At 44.3% G+C, this 20,443-nt stretch overlaps 1 protein-coding gene across 1 annotated transcript in view; it reads left to right on the top strand.

The window, feature by feature from the left end:
* The window catches only part of Itih5 (inter-alpha-trypsin inhibitor heavy chain 5), a 98,520-nt gene that overhangs the window by 12,545 nt on the left and 65,532 nt on the right, over nt 1-20,443 (top strand). The window contains exons 2-4 of the mRNA XM_032884829.1: nt 1,211-1,255; nt 17,200-17,363; nt 17,916-18,017. Coding sequence (XP_032740720.1) covers nt 1,211-1,255; nt 17,200-17,363; nt 17,916-18,017 — 311 coding nt within the window. The remainder of the gene's footprint in view (nt 1-1,210; nt 1,256-17,199; nt 17,364-17,915; nt 18,018-20,443) is intronic.

Genomic DNA, 20,443 nt, shown 5'->3' on the forward strand with positions numbered 1-20,443 from the left:
TATACCTGGTGCGCGTGGGGCCAGAGAGGGTATTGGATCTCCGAGAACTGTAGTTACAGACTGTTTTGAGCTGTCATGTGGGTGCTGGGAATAGAACCTGGGTCCTCTGAAGAGCTCTTTGCTGTCAAGACATCTCTCCAGCCACTGTGGTTTTTGTTTTGTTTTTAAAGAAAAGTTTTATTGGTACCCATCTCTCATCTATGAAAAAATAGAAGAAATTGTCCAGAAAAAAAAATCTTTAAGAAAACTCAGGATAACTTCAGTGTTGTGTCTGGGTTTCCCAGGATTGTTCATTGAATAGGACACTCTCTAGAAGAAGGCCCACTTGCCTGTATTACCATGATGTAATGGACACAATTGTGGAGGTTGTGGTCCGTTGCTATGTATCATGATGCTCACTACTGGCCCTAGATGCCCCCAGGGATGAGAATATTCTCACAGAGACCCAAGTGATGCTATGTCACCTTGCCCCTCAAGTTATCCCTGATTGGTGAAGAAAGATGACTAGAGTTTACTGCTGGGCAGAAGAGAAATGGGTGGGGTTTTCAGTTCCTGGGCTTGGATTCAGAGGAGAGGCAAGGGGAGGAGGGAGAAGGTGGAGAGAGGAGAAGACATCATGGGGTAAGTGAGTCAGAAAACATGGCCATGAGGAATGGCCAATTGGAGTTAAGAGTGTTGCAGATGGAACGTAGCAGGTTATAGCCCAGGGTTATTGATGGGGAAGTAGATTTTAATAGATTAGAGGGTAGATATCTGCCAAGCTCTAGTGCATCAACAGCTTTTTATAGATAAAAAAAGTTGAGTGTCTTTTATCTGGAAACTGAATGATTAAGGGTGGGGTAGAAACCCCCAACCGAGATTAAATATTGAATACGACAACATGATAGGAAGGAATTTAATGACAAGTCAAAGACAGAGTGAAGCAGAGTGAAGCATTCCATGGCTATCTTAGGTCTTGTCACTTCATCTGCACCCTTGTTACAGATGTAGGCACACCCAGATGATGAGGTAGGCTGACCTCACGGGTCAAGTGGATCTAGAATGGTGGATGCTAATCCCAGCCCAGCAAAACAGTCTCTGATGAAAGAAAAAATAATAATAATTAGTCAGAACGACTTTGCAAGCTCAGGAGTGGGCTTGAATGGTTTTCACACCGTGACTTGTCCACGAAAGCTCACCATGCTATTTCATGCCTCTTCTCTCTTTCCAGGTCATGCTCAGGGTCCCCAGACAACTCAGGCTGTTGCAGAGGCTGGTACGTATATCTTCGGACACCGCTTTCAAAGGCCCAACTCTCCTGCTTCCTTTGAACCAGGATCCGGTTTATATGCAGGTTTCTGAAAGCCCGGGTTGTTCCTTAGAGAAGAGTTCTAGTCTGAGGCGGTATTGCTGAGTCCTTCAGAAGTTTTCTCAAAGGGAGATTCTTTCTTAAAAGAGGGGTCAGAGAGTCAGTGCATAAGAGTGCCCACTGCACGAGCACGGGGCTCTGAGTGAGAATTTCCAGCCCCCATGTAAAAAGCCTACTGCAGCTGCATGCCGGCCTGTTCCCCAGATGCAGTGTGGGGCGGAAGGATCACTAGAGCCTGCTGGGTGTCCATCTACCTCGAGTTCAGTGAGAGACACTGCCTCAGAGGGAATGACAGAGTAGGACTCCTGAGGGCCTCCTCTGTACTTGGCCTGCGTGCTCGTGAGAGCACAGCCCCCATCCCCACAAAGACACTGTACAGAGCTTCAAATACCTGCACTTAAGAATCAAGAATCTGGATCCATCTTGTGCATTTGTTTACTTTCCATAATGCCATATCTCAGGAGTATGAAGGCTTTGTTTCCAAGTGAACAGCATTTGCAGAGCAAAGCACTGCGTGATGGGAGTCAGGTGGTCTCTCCACATACGATGGAGTCCGTGAACACATTCCCTGACGGTGAACGAATTCTGACAGTTTAAAAATAGGTTGTTGGCCATCTGCTATAGCTAATCTCTGAACTGCTGCTATTGAGTCCCTGCCCTGCTTTCTAGTATTTGTTTAAATCCTCCTAATAGGGAACTTATTGGGGTCGCTCACGCAGCCGGTGACATCTGTCTTCTGAGTTGGAAGATTCCCTAAGAAACATGACATCAGTTAATGACTTTGGTTTTGGTGTAGTTGCTGGGTAAGCCTTTTGGGTTCCTGTGTTTATCATTTCTTTTATAGCCTCTGAATTTCATTATTGATCAAAAATACTTTTTGTGTGTGTGTTTTTTTTTAAGAAGGGGTCTCCTGTATCTCAGGCTGGCCTCGAACTCTCTATGCAGCCAAAGCTGTCCATTGGTTCCTGATGTTCTTGGTCCTTCTGCTTCTATACCCCACATGTAGGGAGGATTGCTGGCGTGTATGGGACACTGTGCCTGGCAGTTACAAAGATTTTCATGACCCTATCACCTGCACTGATCTTAGGATCTCTCGAATCTTCCTAGAAATCTCTTAAACTTTCTAAGTCTTCACATGCATCACGCGTGTCTTAATGTGAGCCCTATCCACGGAGGGTCTTTCCAGGAGTAACCCACATGCCATGAGTTCTGCAATTCCCTACCTCAAGGCTAAAACTCTAAACATAGCATGTGCATTTATTCATGTGAGATTGCATGAGCTGGCTTCTGCCTGTGCCTGGAGTCTCCCCCACCAACCGTAGCTCTCAGTATGTTCCAGATTATTAGTAGTGAATAGAAAGTAGGTAGCTCAGAATGTTCCAGGTTTTAATCGGTGAACAGAAACTGAGCAGCATCAACTAGCAGTCCCTCACCAATGTCCGGACCACAGAGACCTGCTTGGTTATGTTTAGAACTAGTTAGATTCCTCTTTCTGTAGAAGTCCTGGGACACACATACACACAAACATGCACACACACGAACACATGCACACATGCATGCTCATGCATATACATACAGATATTGCAATTTGAATATCGGAGATGTCTTTGTATCCATGCTCCCACCATGCCTAAGAGACGCCAGCTAGCTTTATCAAAGCAATTTACTCGTGTTTTCTACCCTCTGACAGCAGGATTCCTTCTTGGTAGCCCTTTGGGAGAAGGCATTCTGAACTCAGTGCCAAGGGTTATTTTACTGCGATGTGGTGAGATATACAAACGTTGAAACGATTGCCGTGGGGGAATAAATATACTCACATGTCGCTGGTAACAGAAGTCGTCCTCTACGCAGAAGCACCAGGGCACGTCAGGAAACAGTGGGTGGGCTAAGTGGCTGAGCGCAGCCCAGAGCATCTATCAGGATTTTCATGGGAAGGAATGTGTGAGCGGGTGGATGTGCCCCGTTAGCTTCGGTTTGGACACTTGGCGTTGTTTTGGCAGCTCTTGGCTGTAACAGCTGTCCCTCATTGCCCAGTGCGAGCTTCTGGGGGCGATATGGGGCAGAGCCAGTATTGGTTTTCTGTGGGAGAGTTTGGTAGAGGAGGTAGTCAGCAGTGCGGGTCCTAGATGATTCGGTTAGTGGGTTGAAGGTGTAGTAGCACGGCCGTCACCTCTGTCTGTACAGCGAGGGGAGGCGTCTCTCCAGGAAGACATTCTCAAATGTTAGGTTACGTCATCTGCCGAGAAGTGGATGCAAGTGGAGAGAAGCGAATTAAGGGAGCTGAGCCAGTCTCATAACGACGGATAGCGCATGTTTCCTCTCACTTGTGGGTTCCAGACCTTACAGATACATAAAACCATTTATGTATAGATGTTGTGAAAGCAGAAGGTTAAAGGGGACTGATGTGAGGCGGGCAATGGCCGAGACGGCAATGTGTACAAAGTACGTTTTTATATGAAAATGGCCTCATCTACTATATAGAATTTACAGTCAGGACAGCTGGTGACTTGGTGCTGACCACTGGTCTCTCGTGGACGCCGCTTCTATCTGTGTCTGTCTCCACAGCACAGAGTGTCGTTTTCAGGTGACCGAATGCTGCTTCTCCCTGGACAGAGAGAGATAGGTTCCTGCTTATCTCTAAATGTCAGGAGGCATTGCTGGGTAGATTGTGTGAATGTGAACAGGTGAATTGGGGCTGGCGTCGTGTTATGTCATGGTTTTCACGGTGGGGAGGGAATGATTTCCCCCAGGTGAATACAGCATCCAAGGAGACTTCATCAGTGACGACACACACTGCACAGCTTTTGGGAAGAATGGGAGGCCTTAAGGTTGAGTCAAGGTCATCAGACCTAGAATCCAGTCAATCCATTCCCATCTTCTCTGTAAAACAAGGAAGAGTGAGGGTAGCCGATTTCTTGAGCTACCCCAATGGCTACTCCTCATGGCTGCAAACGATGGTTGGGCCAGGGGGCCTCTGGGATGGCACAGTAGTTAGGAGTACTGGCTGCTTTTCCAGAGAACCTGAGTTCCGATCCTGGCGCGTACATGGCTGCTCACAAGGTTCTATGAATCCAGTTCCAGGAGTTTCCAATGTCCTCTTCTGTGCTCTGTGGGCACTAGACATGGATATGATTCACATACATAAATATAGGCAAACACATATATAAAATAAAAGTAACTAAATAAACTTATTTATTTATTTACTTATTTATTTAATTTCTATTAAAGAATGATTAGTCTAGAACCAAGCACCCAAGGGTTAATAATCTAGGAAGAGGGGCCTGAACTGAGCTCTGGCAGCTGATGTCTGTAACATTCCACAGCGACATTTCCAGATGGCAACTTGGGTAATTCAGGACATCCTCTGGGTGGCTCGAAGCTAAGGACTCCCATGAGTCATACCCGAACCTCTGGTCCCTCAGGCAGCTAATTAAGGCACGCCCTGCCTCAAACCACTTTTCCATCTGGGTTGGCTTTGGAGGGGAAAAAAATAATGAAGAAATTACATTATGTCACGAGAAGCTTTCTTTTGCTTTGTATTTTCCAAGTTGACATCTCCAAACAAAATAATTATTTATATATAAATGTGGAGACCATGTTGAATTTCTAAGAACTATATTGGGAAAGTTTGTGGCCACCCTTTTATAGTCTTCCTTTGATGACAAGTTTCCACACACTTCTGCCACGCAGAGCCCTGTGTTTGCTTTCTGGTGTCAGACCCATTCGCCCACACGTCACCTCTTTAGCCAATGTGCTTCTCACTGTGACTCCGTCCTAACTAAATCTGGTGTAGCCACTACATCTGAAACGAGCATGGTTTGCTTCATGACTTTTTGCGTGCTCTCTCTCTCTCTCTCTCTCTCTCTCTCTCTCTCTCTCTCTCTCTCTCTCTCTCTCTCTCTCTCTCTCTCTCTCTCTCGCTCTCTCTCTCTCTGTGTCTCTATCTCCGCTCTCTCTGTCTCTCTCTCTCTCTCTCTCTGTCTCTCTCTCTCTCTCTCTCTCTCTCTCTCTCTCTCTCTCTCTCTCTCTCTCTCTCTCTCTCTCTCTCTCTCTCTCTCTCTCTCTCTCTCTCTCTCTCTCTCTCTCTCGCTCTCTCTCTCTCTCTCTCTCTCTCTCTCTCGCTCTCTCGCTCTCGCTCTCTCTCTCTCTTTCGCTCTTTCTCATCCTTTCTTTGTTTCTCCCTCCCTTCCTCTCCCTTCCTTTGCCCCCTCTCTCCCCCTCCTTCCTTCCATCTTCCCCCTCCCTCCCTCCCACCCTTCCCTATTGGTGACTGAACCCAGGACTTCATGCATGTTAGGGAGGCGTCCTTACCACTGCACCATTCTCTCTCCAGAACCCCCCTTTCATACTCTTCCACCATCTACAGTTTCAGAATCAACTGAAAACACCTCCGTTCACACTTTACAGATATCGCTGACTTATCTTTCTCCAGGAATTTTATTCTCGTTTTGTTTGATCGTGGGGGCCTGAGGACTGACCCTCAGCGCCCGTGCATGTGAGAGGGTCTGCCGTCGAGCTGGCCCACAGCCATTTATCTTTCTTCTGAGCTCTGGAAGGTCTGGCAGAAATGGTTCCTGTGGCATCTCCTCGTGTTATTCAGTGTGTATCTCTCTCTCCCCCTGCCTTTCCCATTATACACGTACATCTCCCTCCTATAGCTTGATACATCGCTTCACGGTCCCCCTTTCTTCCAAATATAATCAACTATAATTAAAGTGCCTTGAAGTAAGTGGCCAGATGGACTATTTCTTCTCAAACCTTCAGAAATTTGGCCTGTAGTAGTTCTTTTAAAAATTAGCTTAGAACACTTTATTGCTTCCTGAAATAGATACTTTTTAATTGTTCAAGAATCAGAAGATTCATTTAAATCCCACCAATATTTTTAAAGTTCTTTTCATTTTAGGATGTTTGTGCATATGTGTGTTCGTGGGAATGTTGGGGGGGCAGGGTGAACATGTAAACTTGTGCATGTATGTATGGAGGGCAGAGGTCTCCTGGGTGTTGCTCCTCAGGAGTTGTCCCTCTTGGGGTTTGAGATACAGAGTCTCCCATAGACCTGGAGCTCACCGACTTAGCTAGGTGGGCTGCCAGCCAGCCTGGGGAACCCTCTTTGCCTCCCCAGCACTGACATAACCAGCGTTCACCCCCAGGCTGGACTTCTTTACATGGGCTCTGGAGACGGGAGTCCTGACTTCCTGGCAAGAACTTTAATGGCCGAGTCATTTTTTCAGCCCCAAGTTGGTTCCATACTGAGATCTATGAAAGAAAAAGGAGAAGGAAGGAAAGAAAAAGGAAGATAGAGAGGGACAGAGAAGTAGCCATGGTGTGGTTCCCGCTCACCATGTGTTTGCGTATTTACCGCAGTAGGAGCAGGGGGTTGCTAACAGTTGCACATGCGCACTTGGTTCTGAGCGATCCGCGACTGAAGCCACTTCTGCAGGAGGCAAAGTTGAGGAGTAGTTGCAGGAACTCCCGAGAAAACAGTAACTGGGCCGAAGCTGCAAAACTAAAATAGATCCTAACACTCTTCCAACCTGTCTCCTTGGACCCATAAACTGTGGCTCATGGTCTTGATGTAATACTGTGGAAACTCAGCGCTACCCATAATCTTTATTTTAGGCCTGAATGACTAGAATAAAATTAATATTTTCTTGGGCACCTTCTGATTTTTCAGGTTTATTGCCTTTCACTGATTCATTTGGCATATGTGGGGGCACACGTGTGCCATAGCACGCAGACGGAGGTCAGAGGTTAACTTGTGGGAATCAGTTCTCTTTTAACAAAATCTGAATGCCAGGGATTGAATGTGGGCCAGCAGGTTTGGCAGAAGGTTCCTTTACCCAGGAAGCCATCTCTCTAGTCCTGATTTCTCATGTTTCCTTTATTCAGTTTTGAGAGAGGGGAAGACAGAGAGAGAGAGAGAGAGAGAGAGAGAGAGAGAGAGAGAGAGAGAGAGAGAGAGAGAGAGAGAGAATTTTGTTACCCAAAGAGGGTATGTTGGACCCTTAGAACTGGAGTTACAGGTGGTTGTAAGCCGCCCAGTTCTGGGAGTGGATTTTTGGAAGAGCAACAAGTGTTCTTAACTGCTATGCCATCTCCCAAAACCCAATTTTATTTTATGGCATTGTTTTAAAAAAGCAATTTTAGTTCATTACATATTTATTTAGCAACCTAAAATATTTTCTTTGAGATCCCCAACTCCTCTGAGATCCACCTAAGTTTGTGGCATCTTCTTCCTCTTCCTTTTCTTCTCCTTCTCTTCCTCCTCTTCCTTCCTCTAAATCCATTAAGTCAATGTTTTTGGCTTTCCACTGTGGTCAAGCTACCAAGGGTCCCTCCTAGCAGCAATCAGTTGTCAATAGCTCCTGAACATTTACAACTCAATGAAATTATTTCTTATCTCAAAATCAAGAATCAGCCAACACAGCATTACATGTACCAAAGGAACAAACTTCTTAATTATGTGAAAAAATATACTGGACCAGAAATATCTACCAAAAGAAAAACATTTTTATTTAAAGGGTTATAAACTTCTGTTAAGTCATACATTGAAAAAGCCTGTGTCCAAGGGCAAGTACCAAAATTTTAAGCAAAAGAATCATCTGAAAAGTTGGCGAGAACTTTTTTCAACAATATGTAACTGCAGCAAGAGCATAGAGATAGATGCTGTTCCGTGTCCTCAGAGTTTACACTTTATTGGGGGACCAGTAACTGTCACAACTACCTTCTGAGTCAGCAGCAAGGACCAAGTTGTATTTATTATATTTACTTGGGGGTTCTATAATAAATATAGTTCTATTATACTGTGGGAGTTCCCTTGGTATCTAGCAAATGTCAGTGTAAATGCTGTATGCAGGAGGTCTATCTCCAGAATCCTTTAAGGAGAGGCCCAAGACCGGGAACTGGGGCTTCCGAAGGTCATCGTGGGCTAATGGTGTGGTAAAGTCACAGGGTAAATGACAAAGAAAGGCCCAGCTTGCGAGCATCTTTCCTTCTACACCTCGTCTTTATAATTTGTACCACTGAGCTCTTCAAAAGAGATCTCAAGGGGATTTCAGAGTGTGGTGGAGTATGTGTGTCCATACAGATGTGTGCAGGTGTGCATTTGTGTCCATGGGCACGTGGGGGGCAGAGGTCACTGCTGGGTACCTTTAATCGTTCTCGATTGTTCTTATTTTTGAGGCACTGTCTCTCAGTGAACATGGAGCTCATCAATTTGGCTAGACTGGCTGGACTGGCTAGCCAGTGATCTCCAAGGACCTTACTGAATCCACTTCCCCAGAGCTGGGAATATAGATGTATATCATCCTCCCTTGTTTCTGAAGTGGGTGGTAGGGAATCGCTTTATACTTATGTGGCAAACACTTCACTGACTTCCCAGTCCCTCAAGGGCAGTTTTGATTTAGAAGTCTAGTTTACAGAACATGCGATCAAAAAAAAAAAAAAAACCCAAAAAAACAAAACAACAAAAAAAAAAAAGAAAAACCTCCTGCAGATGTAGAACAGCACTGAGTTTGAAATATCAAAAAAAAAAGTGACTAAATTCCACTTAAGATGAAGCTACACTAAATGGCAAACTCAAATACACAGGCACATCTGTCTTCTGCTGTTGTGTAAAAACCTTGCTGCAAACTCCATGGCTTACAATGGCAGCCATCTTGCATGATGTCAGAGGCAAGGACTAGGGCAGAGATCATCGTGCACTGTAGACAGAAGTCACTCAGAGGTATTTGTCTAGTAGATGGGCTGACATGGCGGTTCGGAACGGTTTTCCCCCATGCTGAGCTTGGCAAGGATGGTTGGAGCTCGCACGGTGAGCTCTGATGTCTGTGTGTGGCCTCCGTACCAGGTCAATACCTAGTAACTGCAGCTCTTAGGAAGGAATTCAGGACACCTGGATAAAAACCAGGCTTTGCTATGGCCTGGCCTTGTAGCTCTCAAATACAACTTCCGGCATCTCCTGTAGAGGATGCAAACTGCCAATGGGACTCAATGGGAAATGAAACTTCACCTCACAATGGGAGGAGACACAAAGACACTGGTGGTCAGAAGAAAAAGTGTAATTCCATATGCCGTCCTGTAGTGGATATGCTGAAGCTGGTTTTCATTGTCTCTCCTCATGAGGTGGTGAAGGTGGGACCCCTTTCTGACTCTCTATTCTAGTGGTAGAATAAGGCGAGTACTGCTGTGGAGTGTCACTCTTGTCAAATTTATTGTTTGCCCAAGTGAATCTGTAACGAGTGGGTTTTGTTGGTAGAGGTTCATCAGCCATGCAGAGAAGCCGTTCAGGAAACACCGTGCGTCCATCCACATGTGTATGTGCCATGTAGCCAGTGAGGCACAAATAAACTGCTTACTGACTCATTTCCACATCTGTCTTCCTGACTATTGTACCAACATTTATATCATTTGGCCTGAAGAAAATCCATACATAGCTCAGGAGGCCACCCTGGCCAGTGGGCCGTGCTGGTCCGTATTTTGGGACCTGTAGCAATTCAACTACTCTTTTACTTTATTGTTGCAGAAACATAGGTATAATGTCTTAGTTAGGGGTTTGCTGCTGTGAAGAGACACCATGACCGAGGCAACTCTTATAAGGACAACATTTCATTGGGGCTGGCTTACAGGTTCAGAGGTTCAGTCCATTATCATCAAGGCAGGAACATGGCAGCATCCAGGCAGGCATGGTGCAGGAGGAGCTGAAAGTTCTACATCTTCATCTGAAGGCTGCTAGTGGAAGACCATCTTCCAGGCAGCTAGGATGAGGGTCTTAAAGCCCACACCCACAGTGACACACTACTCCAACAGGGCCACACCTACGCCAACAAGGCCACACCCACTCCAACAGGGCCACACCTTCTAATAGTGCCACTCCCTGGGCTCAAGCATATATAAACCATCACACCATCTTAGCTCTTTTTCAGACGATAGCTTAGTGTCATTAGGTGTGTTAGCAGTACATACATCTCCAGAACTGTTTGCTAAATGGAAACTCTATACTATGAATAAACCCCAGTTCCCTTCTTTGCTGGTTACTGTGAACTCTGATGTTCATTAGCTACTGCCTGTGGGTAGCTTCATACATTACTTGTCTCTCTGTGTCTAGTATTTCAATTAGCATTATGGCTTCAAGAATTACTCTTATTGGAGGGCATGGCAGGACCGCCTTTCTTTTTCAGGGGTGCATAGGTTACATTGTATCCTATATTTCTTTTTGTATATCTGTTCACCTGTTGATGGACACATGGGCTGTTTCTACCATTTGCTGACATCCCTCCTCTAAGTGTGGAGAAAAAGATGGCAGCCATTTTTAATCTAGAGCATACAGGGCATAAATCAGTGAAATAGGATTGGAATAAGAAAAAGGCATGCGGGCTGGAGAGATGGCTCAGTGGTTAAGAGCACCCGACTGCTCTTCCAGAGGTCCTGAGTTCAATTCCCAGCAACCACATGGTGGCTCACAACCATCTGTAAAGAGATCCGATGTCCTCTTCTGGTGTATCTGAAGACAGCTACAGTGTACTTATACATAATAAATGAATAAATAAATCTTAAAAAAAAAAGAAAAAGAAAAAAGAAAAAGGCATGCTAAAATACGTGCAAACTTGGGTACTGCCAGCCTCAGGCCAATGAGGCATCTGAGATTGGTCAAGTCAGGGGTGAACTAGAGGATAGATCAGAAGAGGCAGCCTTCATCACTGCTGGTAGAGTATAGTCTCATTCAAATGCCAGACAGAGATGCCCCCCAAATTCTCAGCTACTATTTTCCAAACTTGACTATTTAAAACAATTATGAGTAAAAGAATCGAAGATACCCTCCCTACAATACATCAGTCAGTAAAGGTGTTTGAGTAACTAATATCCGGTTATACCGTTTAACGGTAGATACCAGGATGAACAAATTACAGGAAAGCAGATAGTAAATAATTAAGTCCTCTGTTACAGCAATGAACTCCTCTGCTCTATGGTGCTAGCACCAAAGCATCCTTAGATCATGCAAATGCACGGACGTATGGCTGTGTTCAATAAGCATTCATGGACTGGAGTGAGTGGGTGGTCTACCTACTGCAGATTACCCGTCCCTATAGATGAATGGAAGGATCTGAGGGGAGTTTGAAATACAACGGGATCAAACACAAAGGCATGGTGTGTGCTATTGAGCTTGCCCATGAAAGTCAGTGTTCTCATAAAGTGGAATGCTATGCAACCATCAAAACCAGAGGCAGAGTCTTTTGATTCGCAGCGTTTTCCAAAGATGGTGTGGCTCTTCAACTCCCCGGTAACCCTATGGAGACGATACATATGTTCTTATCTATGGAAAGTGAGGATGCTTGTGTGATTCTTTTGGTCAATAGGATGAGAGAGTAAAAAGTACTATATATTCTGTTTGTTTGTTTCGGGTATTTAGCTCAAGCCTGTATTTTTCCCACTGAGCCATAATCCCAATTTCTTTATACCTTTTAATTTTAAGGTAAGAGCTCATTGTCCCAGAAGGCCTTGGGCTCACTGAAGCCTGGGTAGCCCTCGACATTGCAACTCCCTTGCCTCAGCATTTGCAAGTAACAGGCCAGGCCCAAATAGGTATGAGATTTTGGAAGTTAGAGCGCCTTCCAGGGTGTAGCTTCTGTTTCACTGCTGGGACAACCACCACACGGTGAGTGAAGACTCTGGCTACTACAGACTCTGATAAGGCTGTGAATTAACATCCGCTGGGTTGCTGTTGGCTTAACATAAAACAGGAAGATATCGGCCGGCTCTGAGTCAGTTCTAGCTCCATTCTACATTTGACTGTGAAGGAGCCAGACCTCTCGGCCGAGTTGATCAGAACTCTTGGTCTACAGAAAGCATGTGAAGAGACGCAATTGTTAGGTTACCAAGATTTAGAATGGCTTATTCTGTTGTATGATGAGGTAGTGGGAATTGGTAGAGAAAGATGATTGAATTAATAATACATGGCTAGGAAAAAACAAAACAAGGTCAACCAAATAGGAACACAAGTACTGCACCCATTTGTGGGAGGGCATATGCCAAACTTAGATGTCTAGGGGACAGAGCTGTAAATTCAGGGTGGGAGGGAGGCCCTTACTTGTCATTTATATATGGTACAATCTGGATTTTAACCGTGTACATGAGACTTGATAGTTAAAAAAATATTTTTTTCGTATTTATACGCATGGATATTTTATCTGAATGAATGTCTCCGTACTATGCCCACGCCCAGTGTCTGAGAACCCAGAAGAGGACATTGGATCACCTGGAACTGGAGTGACATGGTTGTGAGCTGCCACGTGAGCGCTGGGAATTGAACCTGGATCCTCTTGAAAAGCAAGCAGTGTTCCTAACTGCTGAGCCATCTGTCCAGCCCTGAGATTTCATCAAAAATTTTACAAATTGCTATTTCTTTTAAATTACGTGCATGTCAGTATCTGAAGCCAGAGGCATCCGATCCCCGTGGAGCTCTTTACAAGAGGTTGTTTGGTGCCTGATGTGGGTGCTGAGAATCGAACCTGGGTCCTCTGGAAGAGCGCTAAGTACCCTTAGTCAGTGAGTCCCCAAGTTGAAAAGTTTTTGAGATGCAGTTTAAATTGTAAGTAGAGCCATTTTTTAAAAAATTAGTTCGAGGTACTTGTTGTTTGATTTCCACAGATTCCCTTTTTCTTTCTAGTGCATTGGTAGGAATCTGAGCTGAACTGTGCATCCATAGAATCTTTCAGGCTCATCGTGAATTCTCAAGAGCACAGTTGTGACCAACTTTTGCACATGTCTTTGGATTAGGAGAGAAAACAATATACTTTAAACATGTTTCATTTAGTAAGAAACCTGTTCCCCGCAACAGCACAGATCAAAGTCAGTGCTTCATCTCAATTCCTTTTCGCTTTAGGACTCTTGCTCTGAAAGATGCCGTGACACAGATTTTACGTCCCATGAACCTGGCAGGCCGTCATGCTGTTGAGACCGCACTCCTTGCCGTCTCTCCCCAGCCCAGTTCTTATTTTTATAAAAACGTACTAGAGATTCTTAATGAGGTCATTTAGCAGAAGCATTCTGTTGGGCTCAGTCTGGAACCTCTTTTGGATCCAAATTACTTCTGGGGAGAGACACCAGGTCGTTCTAAGAGAGTGCTGTACAATGTGATGGCTTCTGAGTTGGGGCAAGGTTTCTTGAACCGAAAGCCTGCACTCCTCACTTTTAGCTTCCTGATCGGCTCCATGGATCTCAGAAGCAGATACGTTTCTAGTGGTTTATTCAAGCCATCTCCATTCATACTGTAAGTTACTTTAAAACTTCTAGAACATGAGCACTCATGGTTCAGACTGCTCATTCAGACAGACTGATCTGAGCTCCTGGCTCTGTGGGGTTGGAGTGAGGAGAACTTGCCTTTCCAATAAGTTTTCCACAATACTGCTGGAGAGAGGACCCCACTTTTGGAAGCAGCATTTTTTTCTAGTATGGGGAACCCTGAAACTTATCATTGGCCGAGCTGAGTTTTGACAAGTTGAAGTGCATATCCCACAAACATTGATTTCCCCCCAATAACTGGATGAAATCCCACTAGGATTCTGCGGAAGTCTCATTAGATTTGATTAATTGCTTTCTGTTGTAATTACAAACATTTTAATTATATTTATTTTTGAGTGAGTATAATTACATTGTTCAGTTAACAAAGAGAATGGAGTAGCCAAGCCTCTGGTTTATGCCACTTTCAGGGCCATCAGTCTAATACCTTTTGTACAAGCAGTAATCTAATACATACATGCTCCTGTAAACCACCTTAACAACGTAACTTTGAGACGCTCAAACTTCCCTTCCCTCCCCTCCTCTGCCTCTCTGTCCCGTCCTTCCCCCTTTTCCCTCCCCCTCCCATCTTTAACTTTAACCCGTGGTCCTCCCAACTCCGTCTCCCAGGTGCTTAGGTGGTAAGGAGGGGCCCACAGCACGGTGATTTAAAAAGAACTCCTTCTGAGACCAAACCGTAGAAATTTGCTTCTTTAAGAAAATTATTATTTACTTAAGGAAAAAAGTATTTCATTCCCCCCACCCCCGTACTTTTTGATTACTTAGCAACTTCCCGTCATGCTTATGTCTTCCAGCTGTCTCAGAGAGAGAGAAACACAGTATCCTTCATAGCGTCCCGTTTAGTTGTTAGGTTTTTTTTGTTTTGTTTTGTTTTCCAGGCACTAAAGACCAGAAGTCCCCTCCCCCACCCAGACGTAATTGACAAAAATATGAGTATTGTTGCCACCCTCGCATGGAGCACAGCCAAGTGCCGAGTTTCGTTTGCTTTCTTGGCTCGGATGCTGTTGCCCACCCTTCTGTGGGAGTTTGAGTATATTACTTTTACAGTTACTGTTAGCGCCTGGATGCAACCAAGTGGCCAGGCTCCTCCCCTGAGGACCTCCACCCCCACAGAGGTTCCACCCACAGAACACTCTAACCTCCCTAAGGGCTGGACCCAGCCCCTATACTCTACAGAGTAAAAAACTCCCAAACTCTGGATTTCAATCCTACTAATCCCCATTGTGGGGATCTCTGTCCTGGAAATATCCCACCTCACCACCCCGCAAGAAATCTTATATAAACCACCGTCTTTTGCTCAGTTCTATGCTGCCTCTCACCCAAGATGGCCACCCTCCTGGGTTCTTTTTACGCCTGACAAATCTCTTCTGTGAGGTTTGTTGAGGTATGTTGTGTGACATGATTTTGTAGTATTTCTTGGCACCTGAAAGCCAGGGTATCTTTTCCCTCAGAGCTGCCACACTTAAGCTCACAATGCTCGCCCACTTGTCAAACATATCGTATAAAGAAAGCATCTCTTGAGTTTTCTTTCCTTGTTCTGGTGATTTCGAGTAATAGAACCCCTGGCCACAGCTCTTTACAAACAGATGTGTACCCACCATCTCTATCACGGGTCCAACGTGCTTGACAATAACATGTCACAAATTCATGTGTATTTGGAAAACTATTCTAGGTTTGTAAAGAAACTAAGCGGCCGAGGGTTGAATTGCCCAGGTATTTTTCACAGATGAAAGTATAATTTCCCCTGAGGGAGATCATCTGGGGTTTGAGCATGAAAAGAGAGGTAAAAACCTTTCTATACAGCCTAGCCAGGTGGCATGGATGATAGTGGCAGGTGCAGACTCTGGGCAGCTGGGACTGGGTCCAAGTCCCATCCCTGTGTCCGGAGGGCTGTCATCAATGAGTATCATCACGGTGACTTGCTGTCACCGTCTATGATATAGGAATGATGTGATTCCTATGTCAGTTCTAAGATCACACGCTGTTACTGTCCTGTCTGTGTGCTTGAATAGTCAATATTTTTATAGATTTATTTATTTATTATATATAAGTACATTGTAGCTAGCTTCAGACACACCAGAAGAGGACATCAGATCCCATTACAGATGGTTGTGAGCCACCATATGGTTGCTGGGATTTGAACTCAGGACCTCTGGAAGAGCAGTCAATGCTTTTAACCACTGAGCCGTGTCTCTAGCCTGCTTGAATAGTTATAATAAAATAACACAATGTGGGTGGCCTTGACAGGTAAGAATGGCTAAATAAGATGGTGAGAATAGAGGGTTTGTGTAAGAAGAGGTACTGGAATACTCTCTCTCTCTCTCTCTCTCTCTCTCTCTCTCTCTCTGTACACACACACACACACACACACACACACACACACACACACACTACCATAAATACTCACACACATCACAAACTTGGCTAGTGACAATTTGGGACGGGAGCATTGAACAAAACCTGAGTCCTGGTAGACTATTGACTTTCTGTTGTCAAGGCCACCCACATCCGCCTGAACACCATCCCACCGGCGGTTAAGGCTTCAATAGCCAGATTGGAGGCAGGGGTGGGAGCCTCAGTCAACCCATAACCCCGTCCGTTGCTCAGCCCGTCCGTTCCTGGGGTCAGGGCAGGAAGGTTCCTCACGAAGGCTTCCTTCCTTTTTGGGGTTTCTACTTCCACCCGTTACCAGATGTAGCTAGGAAAAACAAAACAAGGAAGAGTTTTACCGAACTCTTAAATTTTCCCACCAGCTACTGCCCTGTAAGAAGATGGCAGAGAAGACGAAGGGCTTTCCTCCAAGGCTCCTGACATGAGTTCAAACCCTGGGTCTGGTGATGGAAGTAGAGAACCACGTTTTACAAGTTATGCTCTGACCTCCCCGTGTCTGAGAGCAGGCAGGCCAGCACAAACACACACACGGATCAAACTAATATACTTTCTGAAAGAAGCTTTTATGATAAATGTCATTAGTACAGACTCAACGTTTTCTTTGTCTCAGGTTCCAAATCTCCTGATAGTCTCTGGGCTTTGCTACCGGTTTATAGGAAATCTAATTTATAATCAATCACACCTGGAGCTGTGATGCAGGTGGGGAAGCCCTCGACTGCAGTTTTCTCTGAATGAACATGGAAATAAATGCGAACTGAGCACTCTAGTAGGCGCTTTCTGACGCTGTGTGTGATCAACAGAGGGGTCCTCTGTTGTGATTTAAAAGTTTGCAGCAGAAATAATGGATGTTGCATACTTCTAAAATTTCAACAATTTACAAAGCTATACAATATTTTTTTTCAAACTGAATACCATTGTGTTCTCTTATAAAATTTGTTGTTGAAGACTTGGTTTTACACCATGAATTGATTGTTCAGTAAAAGTTGTTTTTATGAGTGAAATGAATTAAAGTGGAGAATTAAAGGTCCAGAGAGGGCACATGACTCCTATCCCAAAGACTCTCAGGCTGGAGACTGTTTCCCATGTGGGAAAAGACTGACAGCTCAAGTGTTTGGATCCATTTTCTGTATCACTGAGCAGAGCATGTCTTTTAACCTACACAGAAAACCAAGCCCTTGATGGCGGAGTTTTCGGTGAAGTCTACCATCATTTCCCGCTATGCCTTCACCACGGTGTCCTGCAGAATGCTCAACAGAGCTTCTGAAGACCAGGACGCTGAGTTCCAGATGCAGATTCCAGAATCAGCTTTCATCACCAACTTCACCATGTAAGTGATGCTGTGGTCAGAGGCAGTGTCTGTAGACAGTCAGGGTGAACCTGAGGGGGTCCCTCCTGCCCATCCTCCCGAGGGCTAGTGTTATAATGACCACCATCATGCTTGTCAAGAATGGGAAGGGAGTTCAGGGAAATAGCTGTGATTGATTTGAGACCTAAACAATGAGACAGTATAAAACTTTTGCATTGTTATCAAATCTATTTTTTCTTATTCTGGTCCAAGTGGTAAAGAGTTATAACCATGGTAGGTTCATTTTTGATGTGGGAAAGGTACAAACTGCAGAGTTCCCCATGGGAGTTTGAGATCTTGGGGTTTATACTCCTGTGAATTACGGAGGTACCCTAGGTTGGGGTGTTGCCCTTTGGCCCGATGAATATTGCTCTTGAGTGCAATGTATGCTTCAAGGCTGGTGCTGAGTCTGGAATGCATTCTATCTGCATACCCTGGAGGCACATACAAATATTTTCTGTGGTTGTCATGGCTCTGAGGTCCGTGCTGGAGTTCGTCTTGGAGTTGGTAACACAGCTGCGTCTTGTGTTTTAGGCTTATAGGAGACAACGTGTATCAGAGTGAAATTACAGAGAAAGAAAAGAAAAGCAGTGATCGAATAAAAGAAAAAAGGAACAGAACCACGGACGATAATGAGTAAGTAGCAGTTAGGCATCTAGAATCCAGATAAACAACGTGTCCCATCCTTTACCTCTTTGTCTATCTGTTGTCTTCTCCAAATGGTTTTCATTTCAACCAAAATAATTAATATGCCCAATTTAAAATGTAGCTGCAAGCACTTATAATAAGAAGAAATGTTTACTGTACCCATGTACTCTTACTTTCTACAATATCTATTATAAAAATTGTACAGTTGTCTTTATAGGTACCTCCCAACTCTATGATGTTTCTTGATTTGTTAAAAAGAATAAAGCATTATCTACAATCTCTCTCGGCTGTGAAGAAAATGTATAATACTTTCTTCTTAAAGCCTAAACTTTATACGTTATTTTCTTTTGCTACCAGTATCCGCCCTTCACTCTGCCTTTCCGTAGTTACTGTACACATTTATTGTTATATATAACTTGTTTTTGCATCCTTCAAATTATCAATATATGCAATCCAGCCTAAGATGATCTTTGTTACACGTTTCTAAACTAATAAATAACCTACGTTCTTATGTGTGTATACACACATTTATGCGTGAGTGGAGTGTGTGTGTGTGTGCGCGCGTGTGCGCACGCGTGCATGCATTCACCCGTTAGTGTGAGAAGGCCAGAGCATGACTTCAGGTAGCCACCTCTACCACTCCCCACCTTAGTTTTAGGGAAGTAATTTCTCACTGAACCTGAAACTTGCTGTTTTGGTTAGACCAGATAGCCAGTGATAGCTCAAGGAGACGCCTGACTCTCCAACCCCATGCTAGAATTATAGGTGAGTGTGACATTACTTGTCTCCTCTGTCCGTGCTAGGGACTTGAAGTCAAGTCCTTGAGTTCGTTCAGTAAGCACTTTACCCACTGAACCATCTTTTCAATCCCAGAATTCCTTTGAAATATTGATACCGATTGGTTCTATCTAGTACACAAAGATTTATTTCCGCCTTTACTACTCCCATTGGAAGGGTTCTTTTCCTTTTGCAGAAAAGTCATTTTTAATATCTAGACAAAAGGTTGTGTCTTTGTAAATCTGATACTGTTCATGCATAAAAGGCCGTGGTTTGGGGAAACTAGTTCTCAAAGGCCATGGGACTTGGTGGTCAGAAATGCCGTCCTCGAGAATGGAAGCACACCAAAGCTATGAGTCTTGGGTACTTTCTGACTCTGAAAAGCAAACCAAGCCAGAGCGCTAGATAAGGGATATTCATATAAGGATAAACAGCTCTATATATTTAACCTAACACCAGAGTTCCCACGGACACAGGACCTTGAAGCACTCCAGTCAAGGTGACACTAATGGTTTTGCACACAGCTCTGCTTGCTTTGAGTCTGTTCAAACAATTCCTCATTGAACTTTTATCTACCCTCTCCCCTCCCCCTTCCCACAATCCTAAGGCACCATTTCTGTTTGGTGGGACGCTGTACCTAGTGTCTTTGGATGCCATCTCCTTTGGTCAGCAAGTTATTAAAATCTCACTCTGCTGAACCACAGCTGTGTCTCAAGTTGTCTTAATCAGAATTGCTCAAAATGATGGCAGCGTTTAATTTAGTTGGACTGTAAATCCTGGTGTTTTAGTTGCTTGTCTTGTTTCTTAGGAGCTAGAAATTAATTTTGTGCCTGGTAACATCTGCTAAGACACATAATTTGTTTGACATGATAACAAGACATCGTGTGAAGTGACATCCAATCACACTGGGTGCCTGGCCAGCATCAGCTAAAGATCAGGAAGATCAGGCTAAATTCTGACTTCACAACTATTAAAACGTGGCTGGGTGCTGGCCACACATTATACTGCTTTTGCTTTTGTCATTTTGCTGGAAAGCCTTTGCTCTGGAATCCCCCTTTTGTTCTGAGTTGGTTTTGTTACTTCTTTAATTCTACAACTTCCTACTCTTTAATGGTCTTTGCCTTTGTTGAAAGTATAGTCTGAAGTAACTTTCTCAGCACCAGTGAATCATGGCCAAGCTTTCTGAGGCCTGGCTTGATATTTTGGCTATGTATGGAATTTAAGATTAAAAAAAGCCCTTCCCCTTTGAATTTTGAGTTATTCTCCAATGTCTTGCATAATCCAATCTGGTTTTACTAATGACGATGATCTAATACCATTCCTGCCCCATGTTTCCTCCATCAGCAGAAACTCCATGTTCTGAAGTTTTTGCTTCAACGGGCTTGGCTGTCAGTTCCTTTTCGTTTGATCTGCTTAGTGTGGAACGAAACTTTCCTGACTCCATATTTGTATCTCTTTCCAGTTTTTGGGAAGGAGTACAGTGAGCCAAGTACCTCAGTGAACCATTCGTGTTGTGGACTGGAATGGTCTCCCCGTCTGGTTCCTTTGGTTGTTCCTTTTCTGATGTATCCTCCTGAATTCACAGCTGAGTTTTGCTGAGATTCCTCCAGACAGTTTGAGTTTCTTCTTTCCTGCAG

Source organism: Rattus rattus, chromosome 14 (genome assembly GCF_011064425.1).
Source record: "Rattus rattus isolate New Zealand chromosome 14, Rrattus_CSIRO_v1, whole genome shotgun sequence".
NCBI classification, from domain to species: domain Eukaryota; kingdom Metazoa; phylum Chordata; class Mammalia; order Rodentia; family Muridae; genus Rattus; species Rattus rattus.